This window comes from Leucoraja erinacea, chromosome 2 (genome assembly GCF_028641065.1).
Source record: "Leucoraja erinacea ecotype New England chromosome 2, Leri_hhj_1, whole genome shotgun sequence".
In the NCBI taxonomy this organism is placed as follows: Eukaryota; Metazoa; Chordata; class Chondrichthyes; order Rajiformes; family Rajidae; genus Leucoraja; species Leucoraja erinaceus.
The window spans coordinates 31461425-31485358 of NC_073378.1; the positions used below are offsets into that span (position 1 = coordinate 31461425).

General features: G+C 47.3%; 1 protein-coding gene across 6 annotated transcripts in view; it reads right to left on the reverse strand.

Moving 5' to 3' along the window:
- The window catches only part of si:dkeyp-120h9.1 (Y+L amino acid transporter 2-like), a 76688-nt gene that overhangs the window by 31740 nt on the left and 21014 nt on the right, over positions 1–23934 (reverse strand). For all 6 annotated transcript variants that reach the window (XM_055654330.1, XM_055654324.1, XM_055654301.1 and 3 more), the window contains 4 exons: positions 18290–18415; positions 13537–13681; positions 4386–4509; positions 178–281 (listed from right to left, as the gene is read on the reverse strand). In XM_055654330.1, the coding sequence (XP_055510305.1) occupies positions 178–281; positions 4386–4509; positions 13537–13681; positions 18290–18415 (499 nt within the window). The remainder of the gene's footprint in view (positions 1–177; positions 282–4385; positions 4510–13536; positions 13682–18289; positions 18416–23934) is intronic.

A 23934-nucleotide genomic window follows, 5' to 3' on the forward strand; every position in this document is an offset into this window, starting at 1 on the left:
AATAGACCCCAGACACAACATAATTACATTTAACATAAACATCCATCACATAACTGTGATGGAAGGCCAAAAAAAACTGAATTCTACCGCTGAGCCACCGTGGCCAATCTTCTCAGATTGGCCAGCACTAGGCTCTGCAGTTTGCAATCCTCCACCCACCACACACTTCAGACTTACCTGGAGGATGCAATGATAGATGAGTTAAGGCCACCGTAGCAGGATATCGCTACCGACAGTGGTATGAGCCACTTCACGTAACCCAGGACAGCATCTGCAAAAGTCTAAAAGAAACATTGTTTTGCATGTCTGACTTTCAACATAGACATAGTCACAGAGCCTTAGTCATGGAACCATAGTCATGGACAATAGACAATAGACAATATGTTTCAATAGGATACCCTCTCATCCTTCTAAATTCCAGAGTATACAAGCCCAGCCGCTCCATTCTATCAACATATGACAGTCCTGCCATCCCAAAACTGCACACAATGCTCCATGTGTTCTCACTAGGACCCTGTACAACTGCAGAAGGACCTCTTCGCTTTTATACTCATTGAGTCATAGTCGTGGAGTCATAGAGTGACACAGTGTGGAAACAAGCCCTTCGGTCCAACTTGCCCACACCAGCCAGCGTCCCATCTACACTAGTCCACCTGCCCATATCTCTCCAAACCTGTCCCATCCATGTACATGGATACATAACATCTGGTTTTGTGTCCACCATCTGGTTACTAAGGTTGAATACTCTGATATTGACAAGAAAATAAGGGTGGCAGGGTGGCGCAGCTGGTAGAGGCGCTGCCTCACGGCGCCAGAGACCCGGGTTCGATCCTGACCTCAGGTGCTCCACTGCTCAGATCCCTTCGTCTGAAGGAGGTTCTTAACCCAAAATGTCACCCATTTCTTTTTTCCAGAGATGCTGCCTACCTGCTCAGTTATAGAGTGATACAGCGTGCAAAACAGGCCCTTCGGCCCAACTTGCCCACACCGACCAACATGTCCCAGCTACACTAGACCCACCTGCCTGCACTTGGTCCATATCCCTCTAAACCTGTCCATGTACTGTACCTGTTTGATTTAAATGGTGGGATAGTCCCAGCCTCAACTACTTCCTCTGGCAACTTGTTCCATACACCCACCACCCTTTGTGTGAAAAAGTTACCACTCAGATTCCTATTAAATCATTTCCCCTTCACCTTGAACCCGTCCTCTGGTCTTCGATTCCCCTACTCTGGGCAAGAGACTGTGTATCTACCATCTACTGGAGTTACTCAGTATTTTAGGTCTCCCTTCGTAATCACCTCTCCCACAGCCCACAATGGGCCATCCACTGATTTCCCACAGGCTGAAGCCATTCCACACTAGTTCACAAGAGTATAATTAGGCCATTCGGCCCATCGCCATTCAATCATGGCTGATCTCTACCTCCTAATCCTATTTTCCTGCCTTCTCCCCATAACCCATTGACACCCGTTCTAATCAAGAATGTGTTTACCCTGCCTTAAAAATATCCACTGACTTGGTCTCTACAGCCCTCCGTGGCAATAAGTTCCACAAATTAAGGGCCCTCTGACTAAAAAAGTTCCTCCTCACCTCCTTTCTAAAAGAGCGCCCTTTAATTCTGAGGCTATGACCTCTGGTCCTAGACTCTCCTACCAGTGGAAACATCCTCTCCACATCCACTCTATCCAGGCCTTTCACGATTCGGTAAGTTTCAATGAGGTCCCCCCTCAACCTTCTAAACTCTTGTATTCTTGTATTCAAATTTTATTGTCATTGCCTCACTTTGAGACAACGAAATGAATTTCCCGTACAGGCAGTATCGTTAAAAAAAATCACAAGAAAAATAATAAAAATAAATAATAAATAAATAATAAAACATATTAAAAATAAAATTGAAATTGAATTAAAAATTTAAAAAAAGCACAAACACAGAAAGTCCACAACACAACATAACATAAATGGCACCCAGGTGAGGAAGGCACCATAGTCCAGCCAGCCTCCCCTCCGTGTCCATCCGTGGTCGGGGCCTTCCGAGCACCCGCAGTCGCCGCCCCGGGTGGCCCGATGTTCAGGCCCTCACGCCGGGCTGGTGGAACGCCGACGCCGAACCCCGACGGTGAGCATCCTCCTCCTCAGCGGCCCGGACCTTCTGATCAGCCGCCTCCCGCTGCCGGAGTCTGCAGCTCCTGAGTCCACAGGCCGAGCTGGGCAGAGTCGCAGGACCCCGCGCTGTCCATCAGCGCCGCCCGCGTTGGGAGCTCTGCAAACCGCAGCTCCATGATGTCGGTGCAGCAGGTCCAGCACTCCGGGCTCCAGACGGCGACCCCCGGTAAGGCATCGCCAGCCCCGCGATGTTCCAGCGCTGTCCCGCCGCTGCTGGAGCTCCGGTCGATCCCGGCAGGAAAGGCCGCGCCAATGCGAGTACAGGCCCAGTGCTGTCAAATGCTCATCATAGGTTAACCCACTCATTCCTGGGATCATTCTTGTAAACCTCCTCTGGACCCTCTCCAGAGCCAGCACATCCTTCCTCAGATATGGTGCCCAAAATTGCTCGCAATATTCCAAATGTGGCCTTACCAGCGCCTTATAGAGCCTCAGCATTACATCCCTGTTTTTGTATTCAAGCCCTCTTGAAATAAATGCTAGCATTGAGTTTGCTTTCTTTACTACCGATTTGACTTACAGATTAACTTTTTGGGGAATCCTGCACCAGCACTCCCAAGTCCCTTTGCACCTCCGATTTCTGCATCCACTCCCCATTTAGAAAATAGTCTACACCTTTATTCCTACGACCAAAATGCATGACTCCACACTTTGCTACACTATATTCCATCTGCCACTTCTCTGCCCACTCTCCCAACCGAAAGGTCTGAATGACAATAAAGGAATCTAATCTAAAAATCTAATCTAAACCTGCCCATGCCATGGCGGCACAGCGGTAGATTGCTGCCTCACAGCGCCGGAGACCCAGGTTCGATCCTGACCACGGGTGCTGCCTGTACGGAGTTTGTACATTCTCCCCGTGACCGGCGTGGGTTTTCTTCGAGATCTTCGGTTTCCTCCCACACTCCAAAGACATACAGGTTTCTAGGTTAATTGGCTTGATAAATGTAAAAAATGTCACTAGTATGTGTTTGTGAGCAGGGATTGCTGGTCAGAGCAGACCCGTTGGGCCGAAGGGCCTGTTTCCGTGCTGAATCACTAAACTTAAGTCCTTCTGCAGAGTCCCTGCTTTCTCTACACAACCTGCCCTTCCACCTATTTTGTATCATCGCCACGTATTCACATCCCTGTTATGTGATCCTACACTGGATGGGCTGATGCCAATGCAACCAGTGCAGGTCACCATGACACCATCAATGCTCTCTGCTGCTGGCCTCATGCCTGGCGTCCACAGGCGAGGTTGACGGCATTAGGTCGCTAGTTAAATCTCTTGAGCAGACACTTTAGATTTTAGAGACACAGGGTGGAAACAGGCCCTTGGGCCCGCCGAGTCCGCGCCGACTGGCGATCACTCCGTACGCTGGCACTATCCGACACACGAGGGTTAAGTCTGCGCTAACTAGCGAATACCCCGTACACTGGCAGTATTCTACGCACACTGATACCAAAGCCAATTAACCTACAAACCTGCACGTCTTTGGGGAGTGGGAGGAAACCAAAGCACCCGCAGAAATTCCTCACGGAATGGAATTTAGAGTATTGTGTTCAGTTCTGGGCGCCATGTTGTCAAGATGGTGTCAAGCTGGACAGGGTACAGAGAAGATTTACGAGGATGTTGCCAGGGCTAGAGGGCCTGAGCTGTAGGGAGAGGTTGAGTAGGCTGGGACTCTATTCCTTGGAGCACAGGAGGATGAGGGGTGATCTTATAGATGTGTATAAAATCAAGAGAGGAATAGATCGGGTAGACGCACAGAGTCTCTTGCCCAGAGTTGGGGAATCGAGGACCAGAGGACATAGGTTCAAGGTGAAGGGGAAAAGACTTAATAGGAATCTGAGGGGTAACTTTTTCACACAAAGGGTGGTGGGTGTAAGGAACAAACTGCCAGAGGAGGTAGTTGAGACTGGGACTATCCCAACCATTAAGAAACAGTTAGACAGGTACATGGATAGGACAGGCTTGGAGGGATGTGGATCAAACGCAGGCAGGTGGGACTAGTCTAGATGGGACATGTTGGCTGGTGTGGGCAAGCTGGGCCTGTTTTCACGCTGTATCACTCCATGACTCTGTTGCTCTGCTCTGACCAGATCCCTATCACTCACTTGTTAAATCGTACAAGAAAAAAATAACTGCTCCTGTGAGCCCAAATCCAACAGACCAAAAAGATCGGAATCACCACAGTCAGGCCATTGTGCTGTAGCGCTTGGCAGCAAAGACTTACCACGGCAACGGCATCACTGTGGAGGATGGTTGGGATGTCCAGGACTGCGTAGTAGGCCACGTTTGTCAGGAGGTAGATGATCGTTACCACGGGCATGGAAATAGCAATCGCTAAGGGCAGGTTCCTGTCAACAAGGTGGGGGGGAGTTCGGTCGTCAATTATCGCAACAGCAAATCAAAAGGCAAGCGAGTGCACGATTATCACGGGCAAACTGGAACCCACCCTGGATCACGCACGCTCCTCACTCATGGCAGACCAATGATGCACTTGCCGATTTTTTTTCGGCGACTGCCCGCGTGATTGACTGACATATTAGGGTTGCCGAAAGATTTCAATATCCAGCAGCGACAAATAAAATGTTGCGACACTTGGAAAAAACACTGCGCGTCAATACGTCGTCACGCCGTGACTTTTCCGGTGACCTGATATTTCAGTCAATGACACCGGCAGTCGCCAAAAAAAAATCGGCAAGTGCATCATTGGTCTGCCATGACTGAGGAGCGTGCGTGATCCAGCGTGGGACAGGCCATTAACATTGACAACTGTGGAGTCCAAATGTTCACGCTGTAAGGAACTACATTCCCCACAGAGTTTCAGCTGCAATAGCAGAAGAAGTTTAACATATGAAATTCTTACTCTGTGTGTGTGCGTGTGTGTGTGTGTGTGCGTGTGCGTGTGTGTGTGCGTGTGTGTGTGTGTGCGCGTGTGTGTGTGTGTGTGTGTGTGTGTGTGTGAGAAAGAACTATGAGATGGGAACGAACTACAGATGCTGGTTTAAATCAAAGGTAGACACAAAATGCTGGAGTAACTCAGTGGGTGAGGCAGCATCTCTGGAGAGAGAAAGAATGGGCGACGTTTCGGGTCGAGACCCTTCTTCAGACTGATGTCAGGGTAGGGGTTGGGACAAAGATAGAATGCAGTCAGAGACAGTAAGACTAGTGGGAGAATTGGGATGGTGGAGGGAGTGGAATGAGAGAAAGCAAGGGCGATTTGAAGTTGGAGAAGTCAATGTTCATACCACTGGGGTGTAAACTAACCAAGAAAAATATGAGGTGCTGTTCCTCCAGTTTGTGCTGGACCTCACTCTGACAATGGAGGAGGCCCAGGACAGAAAGGTCAGATTGGGAATGGGAGGGGGGAGTTGAAGTGCTGAGCCACCGGGAGATCGGGTAGGTTTAGACGGAGGTGTTCATTGAAACTATCGCAGAGCCTGCGCTTGGTCTCGCTGGTGTCGAGGAGTTGACACCTGGAACAGCGGATACAGTAGATGAGGTTGGAGACGGTGCAAGTCAACCTCTGCCTCACCTGGAAAGACTGTTTGGGTCCTTGGATGGAGTCAAGGAGGGGGAGGTAAAGGGACAGGTGTTGCATCTCCTGCAGTGGCAGGGGAAAGTACCCAGGGAGGTGGTGGTTTCAGTGGGAAGATTTTGCATCTCCTGTATAATATAGAGACATATGTATATATACACACACATACATATCTATATACAAGCACACACACATATACACACACACACACACACATACACACACACACACATGTACACACACATATATACACACACACACATATATATATATATATACACATATAGACACATATACACACATATATATATACATACACACATACACATATACAAACCCATGCATATATATATATACACACACAAATATACTCACCCATGCATATATACACACACATATATATACACACATACACATATATGCACACACACGTACACATATATATACAAACACACACACACATGAGTCATAGCGAAGAAAGAGGCCCGTTGGCCCAACTTGCCCACACTAACTAACATACCGCATCTGCACTAGTCCCACCTGTTATGTTTGGCCTATATCGCTCTAAACCTGTTCTAGCCATGTGCCTGTCTAAATGTTTCTTAAACCCTCTGTTCTGCACACTCCCCAGAACTCTATCATTCACTGTGTTCGACTTTCCAAAATGCACCACCTCACATTTCTCTCTATTAAATCCCATCACCTGGCCAATCGATCAAGAACCTGCTGCAATTTTGGACAACCATCTAGATTCCCACATGGTTTTGTGTCATCTACAAACTTGCTATTCAACTTTTGTCTTTCATCTTTCCCACCCAGAGAGAAAGGTTCGGACTCTCCACCCTATCTATGCCTCTCGTGATTTAGTTCAAGTAATCTACACATCAATAGACAATAGGTGCAGGAGTAGGCCATACGGCCCTTCGAGCCAGCATCGCCATTCAATGTGACCATGACTGATCATCCACAATCAGTACCCCGTTCCTGCCTTCTCCCCATATCCCTTGACTATCTTTAAGAGCTCCATCTAACTCTCTCTTGAAAGCATCCAGAGAATTGGCCTCCACTGCCCTCTGAGAGAGAATTCCACAGATTCTCTACTCCTTGGGTGAAAAAGTGTTTCCTCGTCTCCGTTCTAAATGGCCTACCCGTTATTCTTAAACTGTGGCCCCTGGTTCTGGACTCCCCCAACATCGGTAAAGCAAGATTGCAGGAGCTTGCTCTGATACTAACGATATGGGTGCACAGTATATGCTCGTAGTATTCTGTTACATTTTATATCATAGAATTGCTTTGAAATTTCTATTTTAAAGCACCATTTTATGTTACATTCATTGCAGTCCATTAGATTTTATCAGGTGCAGCATTTTACTTATGGTTTTATTAAACATAAATGTTCTGGGTTCTGCTGATGTGATTAGCCTAACTTAGTTTAGTTTAATTTAGTTTAGAGATATAGCGTGGAAACAGGCCCTTCGTCCCACCGAGCCCTATGGATTCCTATATTTCTCCCCTTCACTCCCTAAAATGATTTTGAACAGTGATATTTTCATTTCAGTTTAGTGTAGAGATGCAGCATGGAAACAGGCCCTTCAGCCCATACCAAACCATCGATCACGAAGCTGCGACACAATTTCCTGGATCTTGCACTCAATGTCCTGACTGTTTAGTTTGGTTTAGTTTAGAGATACAGAACAGAAACGGGCCCACCGGATCTGCACCGAGCAGCGACCACCCCGTACACTAGCACCATCTCACACGCACACTGGGCACAATTTACAATCTTCACCGAAGCGAAATGACCGACAAACCTGCACGTCTTTGGAGTGTGGGAGAAAACCAGAGCACCCAGAGAAAAACCACGAGGTCACGGGCGGAACGTACAAACTCCGTACAGACTGCACCCGGCGTCAGGATCGAACCTGGGTCTCTGGCGCTGTGAGGCTGATGAAGGAAGGCCATCTTTACCCATCTATCTACTTGTGTGGTCACTTTCAGGGAGCCATGGACTTGGATCCTAAAATCTCCTTCTACATCAATGCCTGTGGATTGCCTTGATCACGCATCAGCTAAGGCACCGAAGATAAGACACATAATGCTGGAGTAACTCAGCGGAACAGGCAGCATCTCTGGAGAGAAGGAATGGGTGACGTTTCGGGTCGAGACTGCCCCACTTTGAGTACTCCAGCATTTTGTGTCTATCTTCGGTGTAAACCAGCATCTGCAGTTCCTTCCTACACATATCAGCTAAGATTTACCTCCATGAGCTTTACCTCCATAAGTTCGAGTACTGTCCAATTCACCTCTACCTCATTGCAGATGTTGGGCTTTGGCTCTGGAACTGGTGCTCTCCAATACTGGGAGCTACATCCTGTTCCCTTTGGTCTATCTATGGTACTTGAATTTGACTTGATTGCATTTATGTATAGTAATTTTAGTTTTAGAGATACAGCAGAGAAACAGCCCCTCCGGCACACTGAATCCACACCAACCTGGCAGGATTGTCACATGTTGAAAGAATGGAGCGGCTGGGCTTGTATACACTGGAATTTAGAAGGATGAGGGGGTATCTTATTGAAACATATAAGATTATTAAGGGATTGGACACACTAGAGGAAGGAAACATGTTCCCGATGTTGTGGGAGTCCAGAACCAGGGGCCACAGTTTAAGAATAAAGGGTAAACCATTTATAACGGAGATGAGGAAAAACATTTTCACCCAGAGTTGTGAATCTGTGGAATTCTCTGCCTCAGAAGGCAGTGGAGGCCAATTCTCTGGATGCTTTCAAGAGAGAGCTAGATAGAGCACTTATAGATAAGTGGAGTCAGGGGATATGGGGAGAAGGCAGGAATGGGGTACTGAGTGTGGATGAACGGCCATGATCACAGTGAATGGCGGTGTTGGCTCGAAGGGCCGAATGGCCTATTCCTGCACCTATTGTCGACCAGTTATCCCTGTATACCAGTTCCATCTTACGCACTGGGGAGAATTTACAGTAGCCAACTAACCTACAAAGGAAGGAACTGCAGGTGCTGGTTTACAGCGAAGATAGACACAAAATGCTGGAGTAACTCAGTGGGACAGGCAGCATCTCTGGATAGAAGGAATGTTTGACGTTTCGGGCTGAGTTATTCCAGCATATTGTATCAACCTACAAATCTGCACGTTTTTGGAGTGTGGGAGGAAACCGGAGCACCCGGACAAAACCTATGCAGGTCACGGGGAGAAAGTACAAACTCCGTACAGACAGCACCCGTAGTCAGGATTAAACCCGGGTCTCTGGCACTGTGAGGCAGCAACTCTACCGCTGCGCCACCGTGTCAGGATTAAACCATGATCCCTGGCACTGTGGAGGCAAACGTACCGCTTCAAATAACTTACTACTGTCGCACCGTGTCAGTGGTGGACAAAACCATAATAACTGAACTAACTGGTGCACAAGAAGCTCCTAAAACAGGCCCTTGGCCCACTGAGTCCGGACAGACCAGTGATCCTCGCACTCCAACATTATCCGAACCACACACTAGGGACAATTTCTACATTCATACCACCCCTAGTTAGGATCGAACCCGAATTCTGGTGCTGTAAGACAGCAACTCTACTCTGCGCCACTGTTGTTGCCCATCTGATCGTGTACTTCTGTACTCACCTGATATAGCATGCAAAACCATCTTTTCACTGTGGGGAGAATTTACAGTAGCCACACCCCTACAAAGACGTTTCTGGTGCTGCAGGTATTGTGGTTTACAGCGAAGATAGACACAAAATGCTGGAGTAACTCAGTGGGACAGGCAGCATCTCTGGATAGAAGGAATGTTTGACGTTTCGGGCTGAGTTATTCCAGCATATTGTATCAACCTACAAATCTGCACGTTTTTGGAGTGTGGGAGGAAACCGGAGCACCTGGACAAAACCTATGCAGGTCATGGGGAGAACGTACAAACTCCGTACAGACAGCACCCGTAGTCAGGATTAAACCCGGGTCTCTGGCGCTGTGAGGCTGCAACTCTACCGCTGCGCCACCGTGTCAGTGGTTGAATGACAAAACCATAATAACTGAACTCAACTGGTGCACAAGAAGCTCCTAAAACAGGCCCTTCGGCCCACTGAGTCCGGACAGACCAGTGATCCTCGCACTCCAACATTATCCGACACACACTAGGGACAATTTCTACATTCATACCACCCCTAGTTAGGATCGAACCCGGGTCTCTGGTGCTGTAAGACAGCAACTCTACCGCTGCGCCACCGTGCTGCCCAATCTGATCATGTACTATCTGATCTCGCATGCAAAACAAAGCTTTTCACTGTGCCTCAGTACACGTGACAATATAAACGTGAACCCGATTTCCATGACGTTTCTGGTGCTTTGCGTGTTATTGTACTCCCACTAGGTACACACCGACTTACTTCTCACCATTGACTCCGGCGACTGTGCAATCCTGCTCCTTCTCGACCTCAGTGCAGCATTTGATACAGTCGACCACACCATCCTAACTGACCGTCTCCGGTACGGGGTTGGTATTGATGGCACTGCCCTGAGCTGGTTCATTTCCTACCTCAAAGATAGGAGTTTCTCTACTAACATAGGCAACTCTTTCTCCTCCCCAGCTAGCCTCTGCTGTGGGGCTCCACAAGGTTCCATCCTAGCCCCATTCACTTCTCCCTGTATATGCTCCCCTTAGGCCAAGTCATTCAAAGGTACGGCATTTCCTTCCACTGCTACGCAGACGATACACAACTCTATCTCCGCCTGAAGCCCAAAAACCAATCAAATCTGCTTAACCTTATCCACTGCCTCGAGGACATAAAGTGTTGGATGGCCCAGAACTTCCTCCAACTAAACGAGAGTAAGTCTGAGGTCATCCTTCTCGGCCCCTCGGACTCAATCAAAATGACAGCAGGCATCCTAGTTAGATGTGGCCCTTGTGGCTAAGGGGATCAGGGGGTATGGAGAGAAGGCAGGTACGGGATACTGAGTTGGATGATAAGCCATGATCATATTGAATGGCGGTGCAGGCTCGAAGGGCCGAATGGCCTACTCCTGCACCTAATTTCTATGTTTCTCCCATTACTCAAACCTCACATCAAAAACCTTGGTGTGATATTTGACTCAGCATTGAAATTTGACAAACAAGTCAATGCTGTGGTAAAAGCGAGCTTCTTCCAGCTTCGGACGATTGCTAAAATTAAACCATTCCTCCAATTTGATGACCTCGAAAAGCTCATCCACACATTTACCTCCTCCCGCCTCGATTACTGCAACTCCCTTTACACTGGCATCAGCCAATCATCCCTGTCCCACCTGCAACTGGTCCAAAACGCCGCAGCGAGACTACTGACGGGCACCCGAAAAAGGGACCACATCACCCCGATCCTGGCCTCTCTCCACTGGCTCCCTGTGAGGTTCCAAATAAATTTCAAGATCCTCCTTTATGTCGACAATATCCTTAATGGGCTTGCCCCCACCTACATCAAAAGACTGCTTACACACCACACCACCCCCAGGTCCCGCAGATCGGCCGACTTGGGGTTACTGAACATCCCGCGGTCTAGGCATAAGCTCAGGGGCGACCGTGCCTTTGCGGTTGCAGCTCCTAGACTGTGGAACAGCATCCCTCTTCCCATCAGAACTGCCCCCTCCATCGACTCCTTTAAGTCGAGACTGAAAACTCATCTTTACTCTCAAGCCTTTCTTGACGTCCTCTGAGTGAGGGCTATATGTATATATGTATGTATTTAATCTATGAACCACTGTTACATTAGTACCTCCAACAATGTAAAGCACTTTGGCCAACGAGAGTTGTTTTTTAAATGTGCTATATAAATAGTGACTTGACTTGATTGGGCAGTGGTGTATGTTCATGTCACAGGAGCATAATTAGGCCACTCAGCCCATCGAGTATCCTCCACCATTCAATCATGGCTGATCTATCTCTCCCTCCTAACCCCATTCTCCTGCCTTCGCCCCAGAGTCATAGAGTGACCAACGTGCCCACACCTGGCAACATGTCCCAGCTACACTCGTCCCACCTGACAGCATTTGGTCCATATCCCTCCAAACATGTCCTATCCATGTAAAGGCCATAGCCTCAGAATAAATGGACGTACCTTTAGGAATTTCTTTAGTCCGAGGGTGGTGAATCTGTGGAACTCTTTGCCACAGAAGGCTGTGGAGGCCAAGTCAATGGATATTTTTAAGGCAGAGATAGATAGACACTTGATTATGATGGTTATGGGGAGAAGGCAGGAGAATGGGGTTAGGAGGGAGAGATAGATCAGCCATGATTGAATGCCAGAGTAGACTTGATGGGCCGAATGACCTAATTCTACACCTATCAGTTAAATTGATTTGTTGATAAAAGTGGGCTTGAAATTATTACCCATAACTTCCACAGAAACCTGAAATTTCTTTGTGGAATTGTTTGACGTGACCTCTGACTTTGATTAGTATGATGCAGAAGTGTAGAATTCATGACAATGGCTTTTGATTGCTCAATCAATTTGTTTAAATATTATTATGTAACAAATAAACTATCTTTGCAATGTCTTATTTTTTAATAATTTGCTCACATCTGTTGATATATGGGGAGAAAGCAGGAACGGGGTCCTTATTTTGGATCATGCTGAATGGCTCGATGGGCCGAGTGTCCTACTCCTGCACTTATTTTCTATCACTTGTGATCCTTCCAAATAGGTAGAGTCATAGAGTGATGCAGCTTAGAAACAGGCCCTTCGGCCCAACTTGCCCACACCGGCCAACATGTCTCAGCTACACTAGTCCCACCTGCCTGCGTTTGGTCCATATCCCTCCAAACTTGTCCTATCCATGTCCCTGTCCAACTGTTTCTTAAACATTGGGATACTCCCAGCCTTCACTACCTCTTCTGGCAGCTTGTTCCATACACCCACCACCCTTTGTGTGAAAATGTTACCCCTCAGATTCCCATTAAATCTGTTCCCCTTTACCTTGAACCTATGTCCTCTGGTCCTCAATTCCCCTACTCAGGGTAAAAGACTGTGCATCTATCCGAACTATTCCTCTCATGATTTTATACACCTCTATCAGATTACCCTTGATCCTCCTGCGCTCCAAGGAATAGAAATTCAACCTACCCAGCCTCTACCAATAGTTTACACCCTCTAGTCCTGGCAACATCCTCGTAAATCTTCTCTGCATTCTTTGAAGTTGGACAATATCTTTCCTATACATGGTGCCAGAACTGAACGTAATACTAAAAATGCGGTTCTCACCAACGTCTAATACAACGTCTAATACAACATGACCTCCCAACTTTTATACTCAATACTCTGACTGATGAAGGCCGACGTGCCAAAAGCCTTTTGACCACCTTATCCACCTGCGACTCGACCTTCAAGGAACCATGCACTTGTGCTCCTAGATCCCTCTGCTCTACAACACTACCCCAGAGGCCTATCATTCTCGCACAAACAGACTCAGAGATAGCTTCTACCCCATAGCCATACGTGAACTTAACAATGCAAAATAAGAAATAACACTCACACTCAACTGAATGGTTCTACCTCAGCTGCTTTTGTTATTTATCTGTAAATTATTTTTAATATGTATATATTTTTACCTTTTCTTATATATTTAAAATTGCTCTTGTGAATCACACTGTGGGATTGACTTTTAAATTTTGTTGTACCATGTGCAATGACAATAAAGAGATTCATTCATTCATTCATTCACTGTGTCGGTCCTGCCCTTGTTTGACGTCCCACAATGCAACACCTCACACTTCTCTGTGTGAGAATAGAAGAGGATGGAAGAAGAGGGATCTTCAGCGTTGTTGTCGTTCTCAAACAGTATAGACTCACCTTTCAGGGTTGTGAAGCTCTTCGGTCACAAAGTTGAGAGTGTCCCATCCTGAGTAAGAGTACAACGCTGAATAAAGAGCGAGGGCCATATCGCCACCGTTCAGTTTGGAGCCCTGAAAGGAATTTTGGAACTTATCTGTCTGTCCTGCAATAGATGATACATTCACTGTGAGATTGCTGTCCCACCAACTTTGTTTCACAATGTAGTTTTCAAACAAGGCAGTATCATCATTTCCCCAAATTTCCCCCCGTCGCAAGAGTGGCGGATGAATGGGAAGCGAGGTTCCGTGGTAGGAACGGTGCAGCACAAGAACAGGCCCTTCAGCCCACAATATCAAGACTATCACTTATCTACCTGCGCACTAACCACGTACAGGTCCGCCACTGATTTTCTGGCAGTTCGGGGCGGCACGGTGGCGCGGCTGTAGACTTGCTGCCTTGCGGTGCCAGACACCCGGGTTCGATCCCGACTGCGGGTGTTGCCTTTACGGAGTTTGTAAGTTCTCCCCGTGACCAGCGTGGGTTTTCTCCGGGAACTTCGGTTTCCTCCCACACTCCAAAGACGTGCAGGTCAGTAGGTTAATTTGCTTGGTGTGAATGTCAAAATTGTCCCCGGTGTGTGTAGGATAGTGTTAGTGTGCGGACTCGGTGGGTCGAAGGCCCTGTTTCTGCGCTGTGTCTCTAAAACCAAAACTAAAAAAAAAATAAATATGGAATGGGATTTCTCGGTCAACCTGGAACAGTACAACCCAAGAACAGGCCCTTCGGCCCACAATGTCTGTGCTGAACATATTGCCAAGAGCATCACTTATCTACAGACAATAAATAATAGACAGGGGCTATGACAGAAATATTTCAAATGCCATTAGAAACGGGAATAGTGCCGGAGGATTGGCGTACTGCGCATGTTGTTCCATTGTTTAAAAAGGGTTCTAGGAGTAAATCTAGCAATTATAGACCTGTTAGTTTGACGTCAGTGGTGGGCAAATTAATGGAAAGGATACTTAGAGATAATATATATAAGCATCTGGATAAACAGGGTCTGATTAGGAACAGTCAACATGGATTTATGCCTGGAAGGTCATGTTTGACTTTTGCAACGTTTAAGAAACATTTGGACAGGTACATGGATAGGGCAGATTTGGAGGGATATGGCTCAAACGTGGGCAGGTGGGACTAGTGTGGATGGGGCATGTTGGTCGGCGCGGACTCGCTGGGCATGTTTCCACACTGTATGAGTCTATGACTGTGAGTCAGGACATTTCAGGTTACAGATTCCCTGCTGAGAGAAATTCCTCATTAGAAGCAGAGCGTCACAAAATCTACCCCCAAATGCGCTGAGTTCCTGCAAAAATAGAACAGTATTGTCCAAGAACACAATGTGCCAACCAGGATGCCAAGTTACATTCATCTCCTCTACCTGCATGTGATCCATATCCATGAGCCCTTCCAAAAAGCTTCTTCAATGCCACTATTGTATCTGTCTCCACCACCACCACCCATGGCAGCGCGTTCCAGCAACACCCACACACCCTCTGGGCAAAGAAAACTTGCCTCGCATTCCACCCATCGAGGTGGTTCTATAGACAATAGGTGCAGGAGTAGGCCTTTTGGCCCTTCGAGCCGGCAGCGCCAATTAATTTAGTTCAGTTCAGTTGGTTTAGTTTTCACGCTGCTGATCATCCACAATTAGTACCCCGTTCCTGCCTTCTCCCCATATCCCCTGACTCCGCTATCTTTAAGAGCTCTATCTAACTCTCTCTTGAGAGTATCCAGAGAACTGGCCTCTGAGGCAGAGAATTCCACAGACTCTCAACTCTCTGTGTGAAACAGTGTTTGTCCGGACTGTCCACTATTTCCAATACCTCCCATCATTTTATATACAGATCTTCCAGCGATTTATCCGCTGAGTACAGAAGTTGGGAGGTCATGTTGCAGTTGTTTTCGTTGGTGAGGCCGCATTTTGAATACTGTGTTCAGTTCTGGGCACCATAATATAGGACAGATATTGTCAAGTTTGAAAGGGTTCGGAGAAGGTTTACGAGGATGTTGCCAGGACTAGAGGGTGTGAGCTATAGGGAGAGGTTGAGTCGGCTGGGACTCTATTCCTTGGAGGCCAGGAGGATGAGGGGTGATCTTACAGAGGTGTACAAAATCATGAGAGGAATAAATCGGGTAGATGCACAGAGTCTCTTGCCCAGAGTAGGGGAATCGAGGCCCAGAGGACATAGGCTTCAGGTGAAAAGGGAAAAGATTTAATAGGAAAATCCGAGGGGTAACTTTTTCAAGCAAAGGGTGGTGGGTGATTGGAACAAGCTGCCAGAGGAGGTAGTTGGGGTTGGGTCTATCCCAACGTTTAAGAAACAGGTAGACAGATACATGGATAGGCCAGGTTTGGATGGATATGGACCAAGCGCAGGCAGGTGGGGCTGGTGTAGCTGGGACATGTTGGCCAGTGTGAGCAAGTTAACTGTTTCCACACTGTATCACTCAATGACTCTATGACTCTATCACTTGTGGTCAACTCCTTAATTCAGACAAAATTAGTCATAATAACACATCATTTGCAAGCATTGGAAACCTTTGTAAATTGGGTGCTCTGGACAAAGTGTTTCATATTTCAGTATCAATCAGGAGTTGAGAGTTGAACATTAATAGAAACATAAATACAGGTCCACCACCGAATTTCCAGCAACTGGTGGTCATATGGTCATAAGTGATAGGAGAGAATTAGGGCATTCGGCCCATCAATTTCATTGACTTAGCCTTCTTTAACCTGGACAAAATTACCAGAGCGGACTAGAAACCTGCCCCCCTGGAAACCCCCCCGAAAATGTGGCTCCTAGGCCGGGTGAGGCGGCCGATCTTGACCTCATCGGGACTTCCGCGACCGATTGGCGGGTCGTGTTCCCCCCCCCCTGCGGCCGGGGCTCTGGAACTCCGGCCCGGCCAGAGCCGGCAGATCCGTTACCATAGCCGACTCCCGAGGCCGACTTTGTGGGCCGGTATCTCAAGGCCGTGACCTCTGTGGGTCCGGCAAAATGGATAGTACGGCAAGGCTCTGGGACCAGGGCTGCCGGGAAATCAGTGGCAGACCCGTGTTTGTATCAGGTCTCCCCTCAATCTCGGACATTCAAGAGAAAACAATCTGAGTTTGTCCAACCGCTCCTCATACTGTACTTTATACCCTCTAATGCCGGCAGCATCCTCTCCAAAGCCTCTATATTCTTTCAGTAATGGGACGACCATAACTGTACACAAAACTCCTAACCAAAGACTTGGAAAGCTGCACCATGGCTTCCTGACTCTTACACACAATGCCCTGACCAACGAAGGCAGACATAGCTTTTGCCGTCTTTACCGCCAGTACTTTGTGTTGCCATTTTCAGGGAGTTATGGAGTTTTTTATTTAATTTAGTTTTTGGAGATACAGCGCGAAAACAGTCCCCCTCCATGACACACTGGTCAACCTGAGGAGCACCTTCAGCAACATACTAGTCCCACCAAGTTGCGGCATAGAACACCACAGGAGATCCTTCTTCACTGTTGCTATCAAACTGTACAAAGGGTTTGGACACGCTAGAGGCAGGAAACATGTTCCTGATGTTGGGGGAGTCCAGAACCACAGTTTAAGAATAAGGAATAAGCCATTTAGAACGGAGATAAGGAAATACTTTTTCACCCAGGGATTTGCGAGTCTGTGGAATTCTCTGCCTCAGAGAGTGAGTTAGATAGACCTCTTAAAGATACCGGAGTCAGGAGATATGGGGAGAAGGCAGGAACGGGATACTGATTGTGGATGATAAGCCATGATCACATTGAATGGCGGTGCTGGCTCGAAGGGCCGAATGGCCTACTCCTGCACCTATTGTCTATTGTCTAACTCCTCCCCCTTCTGTCATGGGGTAAACTGGATTGCATGCAAATAAAATATTTCCATTGTACCTTGGTACACATTATAAAATAATAGATTAAACTAAACTCCATCTGCCATCTGTTCATCAATTTCGATAGCTTTAGTTTAGTTTAGTTTGCAGATACAGCGCAGAAACAGGCCCTTCGGCCCACTGAGTCCGTGCCGACCAACGATCCCTGCACACTGGTTCTACCCTACACACGCGGGACAATTTACAGAAGCCAATTAGCCTACAAACATGCACGGTGTGCTGGAGGAAACCAGAGCACCCGGAGAAAACCCACGTGGTCACAGGGAGAACGTACAAACCCTGTACTGACCCCTTGTCAGGATTGAACCGGGGTCTCTGGCGCTGTGAGGGAGCAACTCTACCGCTGCGCCACCGAGCCGTCCCCAGTCATTATCTCTTTGGACACACTGACAGTCCTCTTCATAGTCCGCAACACCATCAGTCTTGGTAGAATCAAAATATTTTCCCCTCGGCGGTAGAGTTGCTGCCTCACAGCGCCAGAGACCCGGGTCCGATCCCGACTATGGGTGCTTGTCTGTACGGAGTTTGTACGTTCTCCCCGTGACCTGCGTGGGTTCTCTCTGAGATCTTCGGTTTCCTCCCACACTCCAAAGACGTACAAGTTTGCATCTTGGTAAAACTGTTAATGTGCGGGGATCGCTGGTCAGTGCGGACTGGGTGGGCCGAAGGGCCTGTCCCGCGCTGGATCTCTAAACTAATCTAAAGCTTTAGAAATTGGTGGGCAGATGGCGGATGGAGTTTAGTTTAGTTTATTATTCGTAAACTGGTGGAATTTTTTTTCCACCCAGGAGAAAACAAGGCCTTACCTTGACAGAGCTTCACCAGTCCTGCCACAATGATGATGATCAAGGCGCTGACCTTGGCAAATGTGGACACCACTTGCAGAGAAGCTCCCCACGCCACCTTGCCGCAGTTCACCATCGTCAGCAGCCCTACAGATATAAAACATAAGGGTTACATGGAGGAAACGTCACCTATAGCCGGGGTCGGCAACCTACAGCTCACGGGCCGGATCCGGCCCACAACCCGAAATCATCCGGCCCGCAGGCGTGTTTTGTTTTTTTTTTTTCAATTAGTTTTTACGACCTGGGAACTGCAGCCAGTCCTGGTCGCCTGTAGTCGCCGAAAAAATAGCCTAAGTGTTACAGGCCCTTTACAGTGCCCTCCATAATGTTTGGGACAAAGGCCCATTGTTTATTTATTTGCCTCTGTACTCCACAATTTGAGATTTGTAATAGAAAAAGAATCACATGTGGTTAAAGTGCCCATTGTCAGATTTTAATAAAGGCCATTTTTATACATTTTGGTTTCACCATGTAGAAATTACAGCTGTGTTTATACACAGTCCCCACATTTCAGGGCACCATGATGTTTGGGACACATGGCTTCACAGGTGTTTGTAATTGTTCAGGTGTGTTTAAAAGCCTCCTTAATGCGGTTATAAGAGAGCTCTCAGCACCTTGTCTTTCCATCACTTTTGGAAACTTTTCTTGCTGTTTATCATCATGAGGACCAAAGTTGTGCCAATGAAAGTCAAAGAAGCCATTATGAGACTGAGAAACAAAAATAAAGCTGTTAGAGACATCAGCCAAACCTTAGGCTTACCAAAATCAACAGTTTGGAACATCATTAAGAAGAAAGAGAGCACTGGTGAGCTTACTAATCGCAAAGGGACTGGCAGGCCAAGGAAGACCTCCACAGCTGATGACAGAAGAATTCTCTCTATAATAAAGAAAAATCCCCAAACACCTGTCCGACAGATCAGAAACACTCTTCAGGAGTCAGGTGTGGATTTGTCAATGACCACTGTCCACAGAAGACTTCATGAACAGAAATACAGAGGCTACACTGCAAGATACAAACCACTGGTTAGCCGCAAAAATAGGATGGCCAGGTTACAGTTTGCCACGAAGTACTTAAAAGATCAACCAGAGTTCTGGAAAAAGGTCTTGTGTACAGATGAGACGAAGATTAACTTATATCAGAGTGATGGGAAGAGCAAAGTATGGTGGAGAGAAGGAACTAACCAAGATCCAAAGCATACCACCTCATCTATGAAACATGGTGGTGGGGGTGTTATGGCCTGGGCATGTATGGCTGCAGTCAGCCCGCACCCTCGTACACGCTTTCCGCTAAAGTCAACTCCATGGATTTCCACGCACTCAACCATCGGCGCAGCGGCACACTGTCGCGCGGAAAACCGTTTATAGCGGAGATTTACTTTTTTTTTTTTTTTTAATCAAATTTCAAAATGTGTCAAACTAACGGTATTTCAAAGACCCCTTCTTGATTACGGTCTAATATCAGCAAAAAAAAACTTAAATTTTGGAAAAAGACAACAGTCCCCTCAGTGAAGATGTGGATTACGGAAATGACAGAGACACTACATCTAGAAAAAAATTTGGATTGTCTTGACTGACAAACCAGATCAATTTTTAAAGATGTGATCTCATTTTAATGAATATCTTGAACAATACAATGGTTGAACACAAACTCAAAACCGATTGTAAGGTTGGGTGAGCGGGCGCAGGGGTGGGTCGACGGACAATCTCCTTTTCTTTTTCTTTCTTCTAATCTTTCTCCTTCCTTTCTCCTTTCTTTTTTCTTATTTCAAGTTAATATTCTGTTTGTAAAATGTTAAAATTGAAGCTGTGCTAGAGTTGTAGAACTGTTAAGTCATTCTTTTTTTGTACAATTGCTTCCAATAAAATTATAATATAAAAAAAAATAATTTCGAAATCCGCGGAGAAATCTCATGCCTGCTTTTATATGCTGAAGAGAAAACTGAAAGGGACTAGCCCCCAAAACAAGCTTAAGCTAAGGATTGCTGCAATACAGGCCTGGCAGAGCATCATCAGAGAAGACACCCAGCAACTGGTGATGTCCATGAATCGCAGGACTGTAAACTCTGATCTCACCAGGGCGTAATTACTATTGCGTCTTTTATATTAAATGTTCTGTTCTGTTGTTTTGCACAATCCCGCAGGCATTGCCACTTTAATTTCACTGTACATCTTAATGTGTATGTGACAAATAAAGTTGACCTTACTTGACTTCAAGCAGTCATTGCATGCAAAAAAAAAAAAATACTAAACATGACTACTTTCATTTCCCTGACATTGCCTGCGTCTCAAACATAATGGTGCCCTGAAATGGAGGGGACTATGGATAAACATAGCTGTAATTTCTACATGGTGAAACCAAAATGTATAAAAATGGCCTTTATTAAAATCTGACAATGTGCACTTTAACCACATGTGAGGTTTTCTATTGCAAATCTCAAATTGGTGAGTACAGAGGCAAATAAATAAATGATGGGTCTTTGTCGCAAACATTATGGAGGGCACTGTATCTATTAAATCCTTAAAGAGCAATCCTTTCCACCAAGAGATTCTCAAAAACCTGAACTGTCACTTTAAACCCGTTGAGCAAAATTAATACATGTCCAAAGAAACTATTCCACGTTTAAAAATACAGTAAATGTTCTCCCTCAAACGATATGGATTTCCTTCGGTGGCTCAGATTTCCTCCCATATGTCAAAGAGGTGCTGGCTGTTTTTAAAATTAAGACGGCACGGTGGAGCAGCTGGTAGAGCTGCTGCCTCACAGCGCCAGAGACCCAGGTTCGGTCCTGACCTCGGGTGCTGTCTTGTACGTTTGTATGTTCTCCCTGTAACCGCGTGGGTTTTCTCCGGTGACCTGGTTTTTTTCCCACATCCCAAAGAGGTGCAGGTTTGCAGGATAATTAGTCATGGAGTCGTAGAGCGTGAATACAGGCCCTTCGGCCCGACTTGTGCACACCGGCCAACATATCCGAGCTACTCGTCCACCACCTGCCTGCGTTTGGCCCATATCCCTCTAAACCTGTCCAATCCACTCAGCGGGCCAGGCAGCATCTCTGGGGAGTATCTAATTACTTCTTAAACGTTAGGATAGTCCCAGCCTCAACTACCTCCTCCAGCAGCTTGTTCCATACACCCACCATCCTTTGTGTGAAAAAGTTTCCCCTCAGATCTCTACAAAATCCTTCCCCCTTCACATTAAACCTCTGGCCTCTGGTTCTCGATTCCCCGACTCTGGGCAAGTGACTCTGTGCCTCCACCCGATCTATTCCTCTCATGATCTTGTGCACAAGGTATTCCAAACACATGGAACAGTGCACCAGAGGAACAGCCCCTGCAGCCCATATCTAATATGAACTAACATCGGTTTGGACATGATCCCACATTTCAAAGGTTCAATTACTGTCACATACACTAATTGATGTAGTGAAATTCGAGTTGCCATTGCAGCACACTAATAAGAATACAACACAACATTAAAGAAGAATTTCACATAACACATAAAAACATCCCCCCACAATGGTTCCCACTGTGAGGGAAGGCACAAAGTCCAGTCCCCATCCCATTGTCCACCCATAGTCGGGCCTATTGAGGCCTCCGCAGTCGCCGCTATGGGGCCCGATGGTAACACCATCCAAACCTCTGACACCCGTACTAAACGTGCTCCGTTGTCGGGAGAACCCTCTCAGCGGCTTGGGATGCCTGGAGCGGCCGCTTCCTTAACAGAGACCGCGGCTTCTGAACCCGACAGGCCGCGCTGGACGGAGCTCCACCACTGGCGATCTCGGCGAGAGATCCCAGGCTCCCGATGTTAAAGTTAGCGCTGCCGCCCGCGGCTGGGCGCTCCACAGATCCGCAGCTCCGCGATGTTCCATCGGTAGACTCAGCATTCTGGAGCTCCAGCGCGGCGGCACGGGCAAGGCATCGCCCGCTCCGCGATCGGGATCTTTCCAGCGCTGCGCCGCCGTCGAAGCCGAGGTTCTGGCCGGTCCCGTCGGGAAACGCAGCTACAGACCCCGATGGTAGGCTGTGAGGGCGGGGCGAAGATGCGGCTCCAAGGAAAGCCGCCTCTCCGACCAGGTAGGGACTGAGAAATACAGTTTCCCCCCTTCCCTCCCCCCCCTCCCGCACATAAAAAGAATAGACCTCCAAACAACACTTTTTAACGTACTTAAAATAAATAAAAACAAATGAAAGGACGGACAGCTGCAGGCAGGGCAGCCATACCCAACTAGACTGTGCCCCAATCAAGGAAGATAACCTTTCTATGCATAGCCATGCACCCATCCAAAAACATCTTAAATACCACTGTTGTAAATGCCTCCTCTTGGGGCTAAAGGAATCAAGGGATATGGGGAGAAAGCAGGAACGGGGTACTGTTGTAGATGATCAGCCATGATCGCTTTGTGGAAGTCCAGGACAAGGGGTCACAGCTTAAGGATAAGGGGGAAATCCTTTAAAACCGAGATGAGGAGAACTTTTTTCACACAGAGAGTGGTGAATCTCTGGAACTCTCTGCCACAGAGGGTAGTTGAGGCCAGTTCATTGGCTATATTTAAGAGGGAGTTAGATGTGGCCCTTGTGGCCAAGGGGATCAGAGGGTATGGAGAGAAGGCAGGTACGGGATACTGAGTTGGATGATCAGCCATGATCATATTAAATGGCGGTGCAGGCTCGAAGGGCCGAATGGCCTACTCCTGCACCTAATTTCTATGTTTCTATGTTTCTAAAAGGCGGTGTTTGCTCGAAGGGACGAATGGCCTAATTCTGCTCCTAGTCTATTTGTCATGGCCTTACGACACACCGGACACAATTTGCTGAAACCAATTGACCGAAAACCCACACGTTTTTGGGTTGTGCGAGGAAAAAAAACGGAGCACCCGGGGAAAACCTACGCAGGTCACGGGGAGAAGGTAACAACTCAGAAGGCACAGACAGCACCCGGGGTCTCTGGAGCCGCGAGGCAGCAAGTGCACGCTGCGCCGCCGTTATTGATGCAGAGGGGAATGTTTGCCTCGTTCCAGTCCACGGGCATCCGTCCAGCAACTGAGCCAATGTGGAAACCTCAGCCTTTCCAACCGGCCAGACTGGAAATGCCTGACAAATTAACACGTTCACCCTCCCTGTGCAGGACAGACAGCAAAGGGCCTGTCCCACTTGAGCGCCATTTGCGCGTCACGCAGGTGGCGTGCGAAATTTTGTGAATCCCAAAATCCTGGGGCACCGCCCGATGCGTAAATTATGTCGATTAAATGACGCGCAAATGACACCAAAGTGGTACAGGCCCTTAAGTGGTTCACTCCCAGTGCCATGACATTGTCAATGTTTAGTCCCAGTAATTTCACTTCATAAGTTCATTAGTAATAGGAGCAGAATTGGGCCATTCTACTCCGCCATTCAATCATTGCTAATCTATCTCTCGCTCTCTCCTAACCCCATTCTCCTGCCTTCTCCCCATAACCTTTGCCCATAGACAATAGACAATAGGTGCAGGAGTAGGCCATTCGGCCCTTCGAGCCAGCACCGCCATTCAATGTGATCATGGTTGATCATCAATCAGTACCCCGTTCCTGCCTTCTCCCCATATCCCCTGACTCTGCTATTTTTAA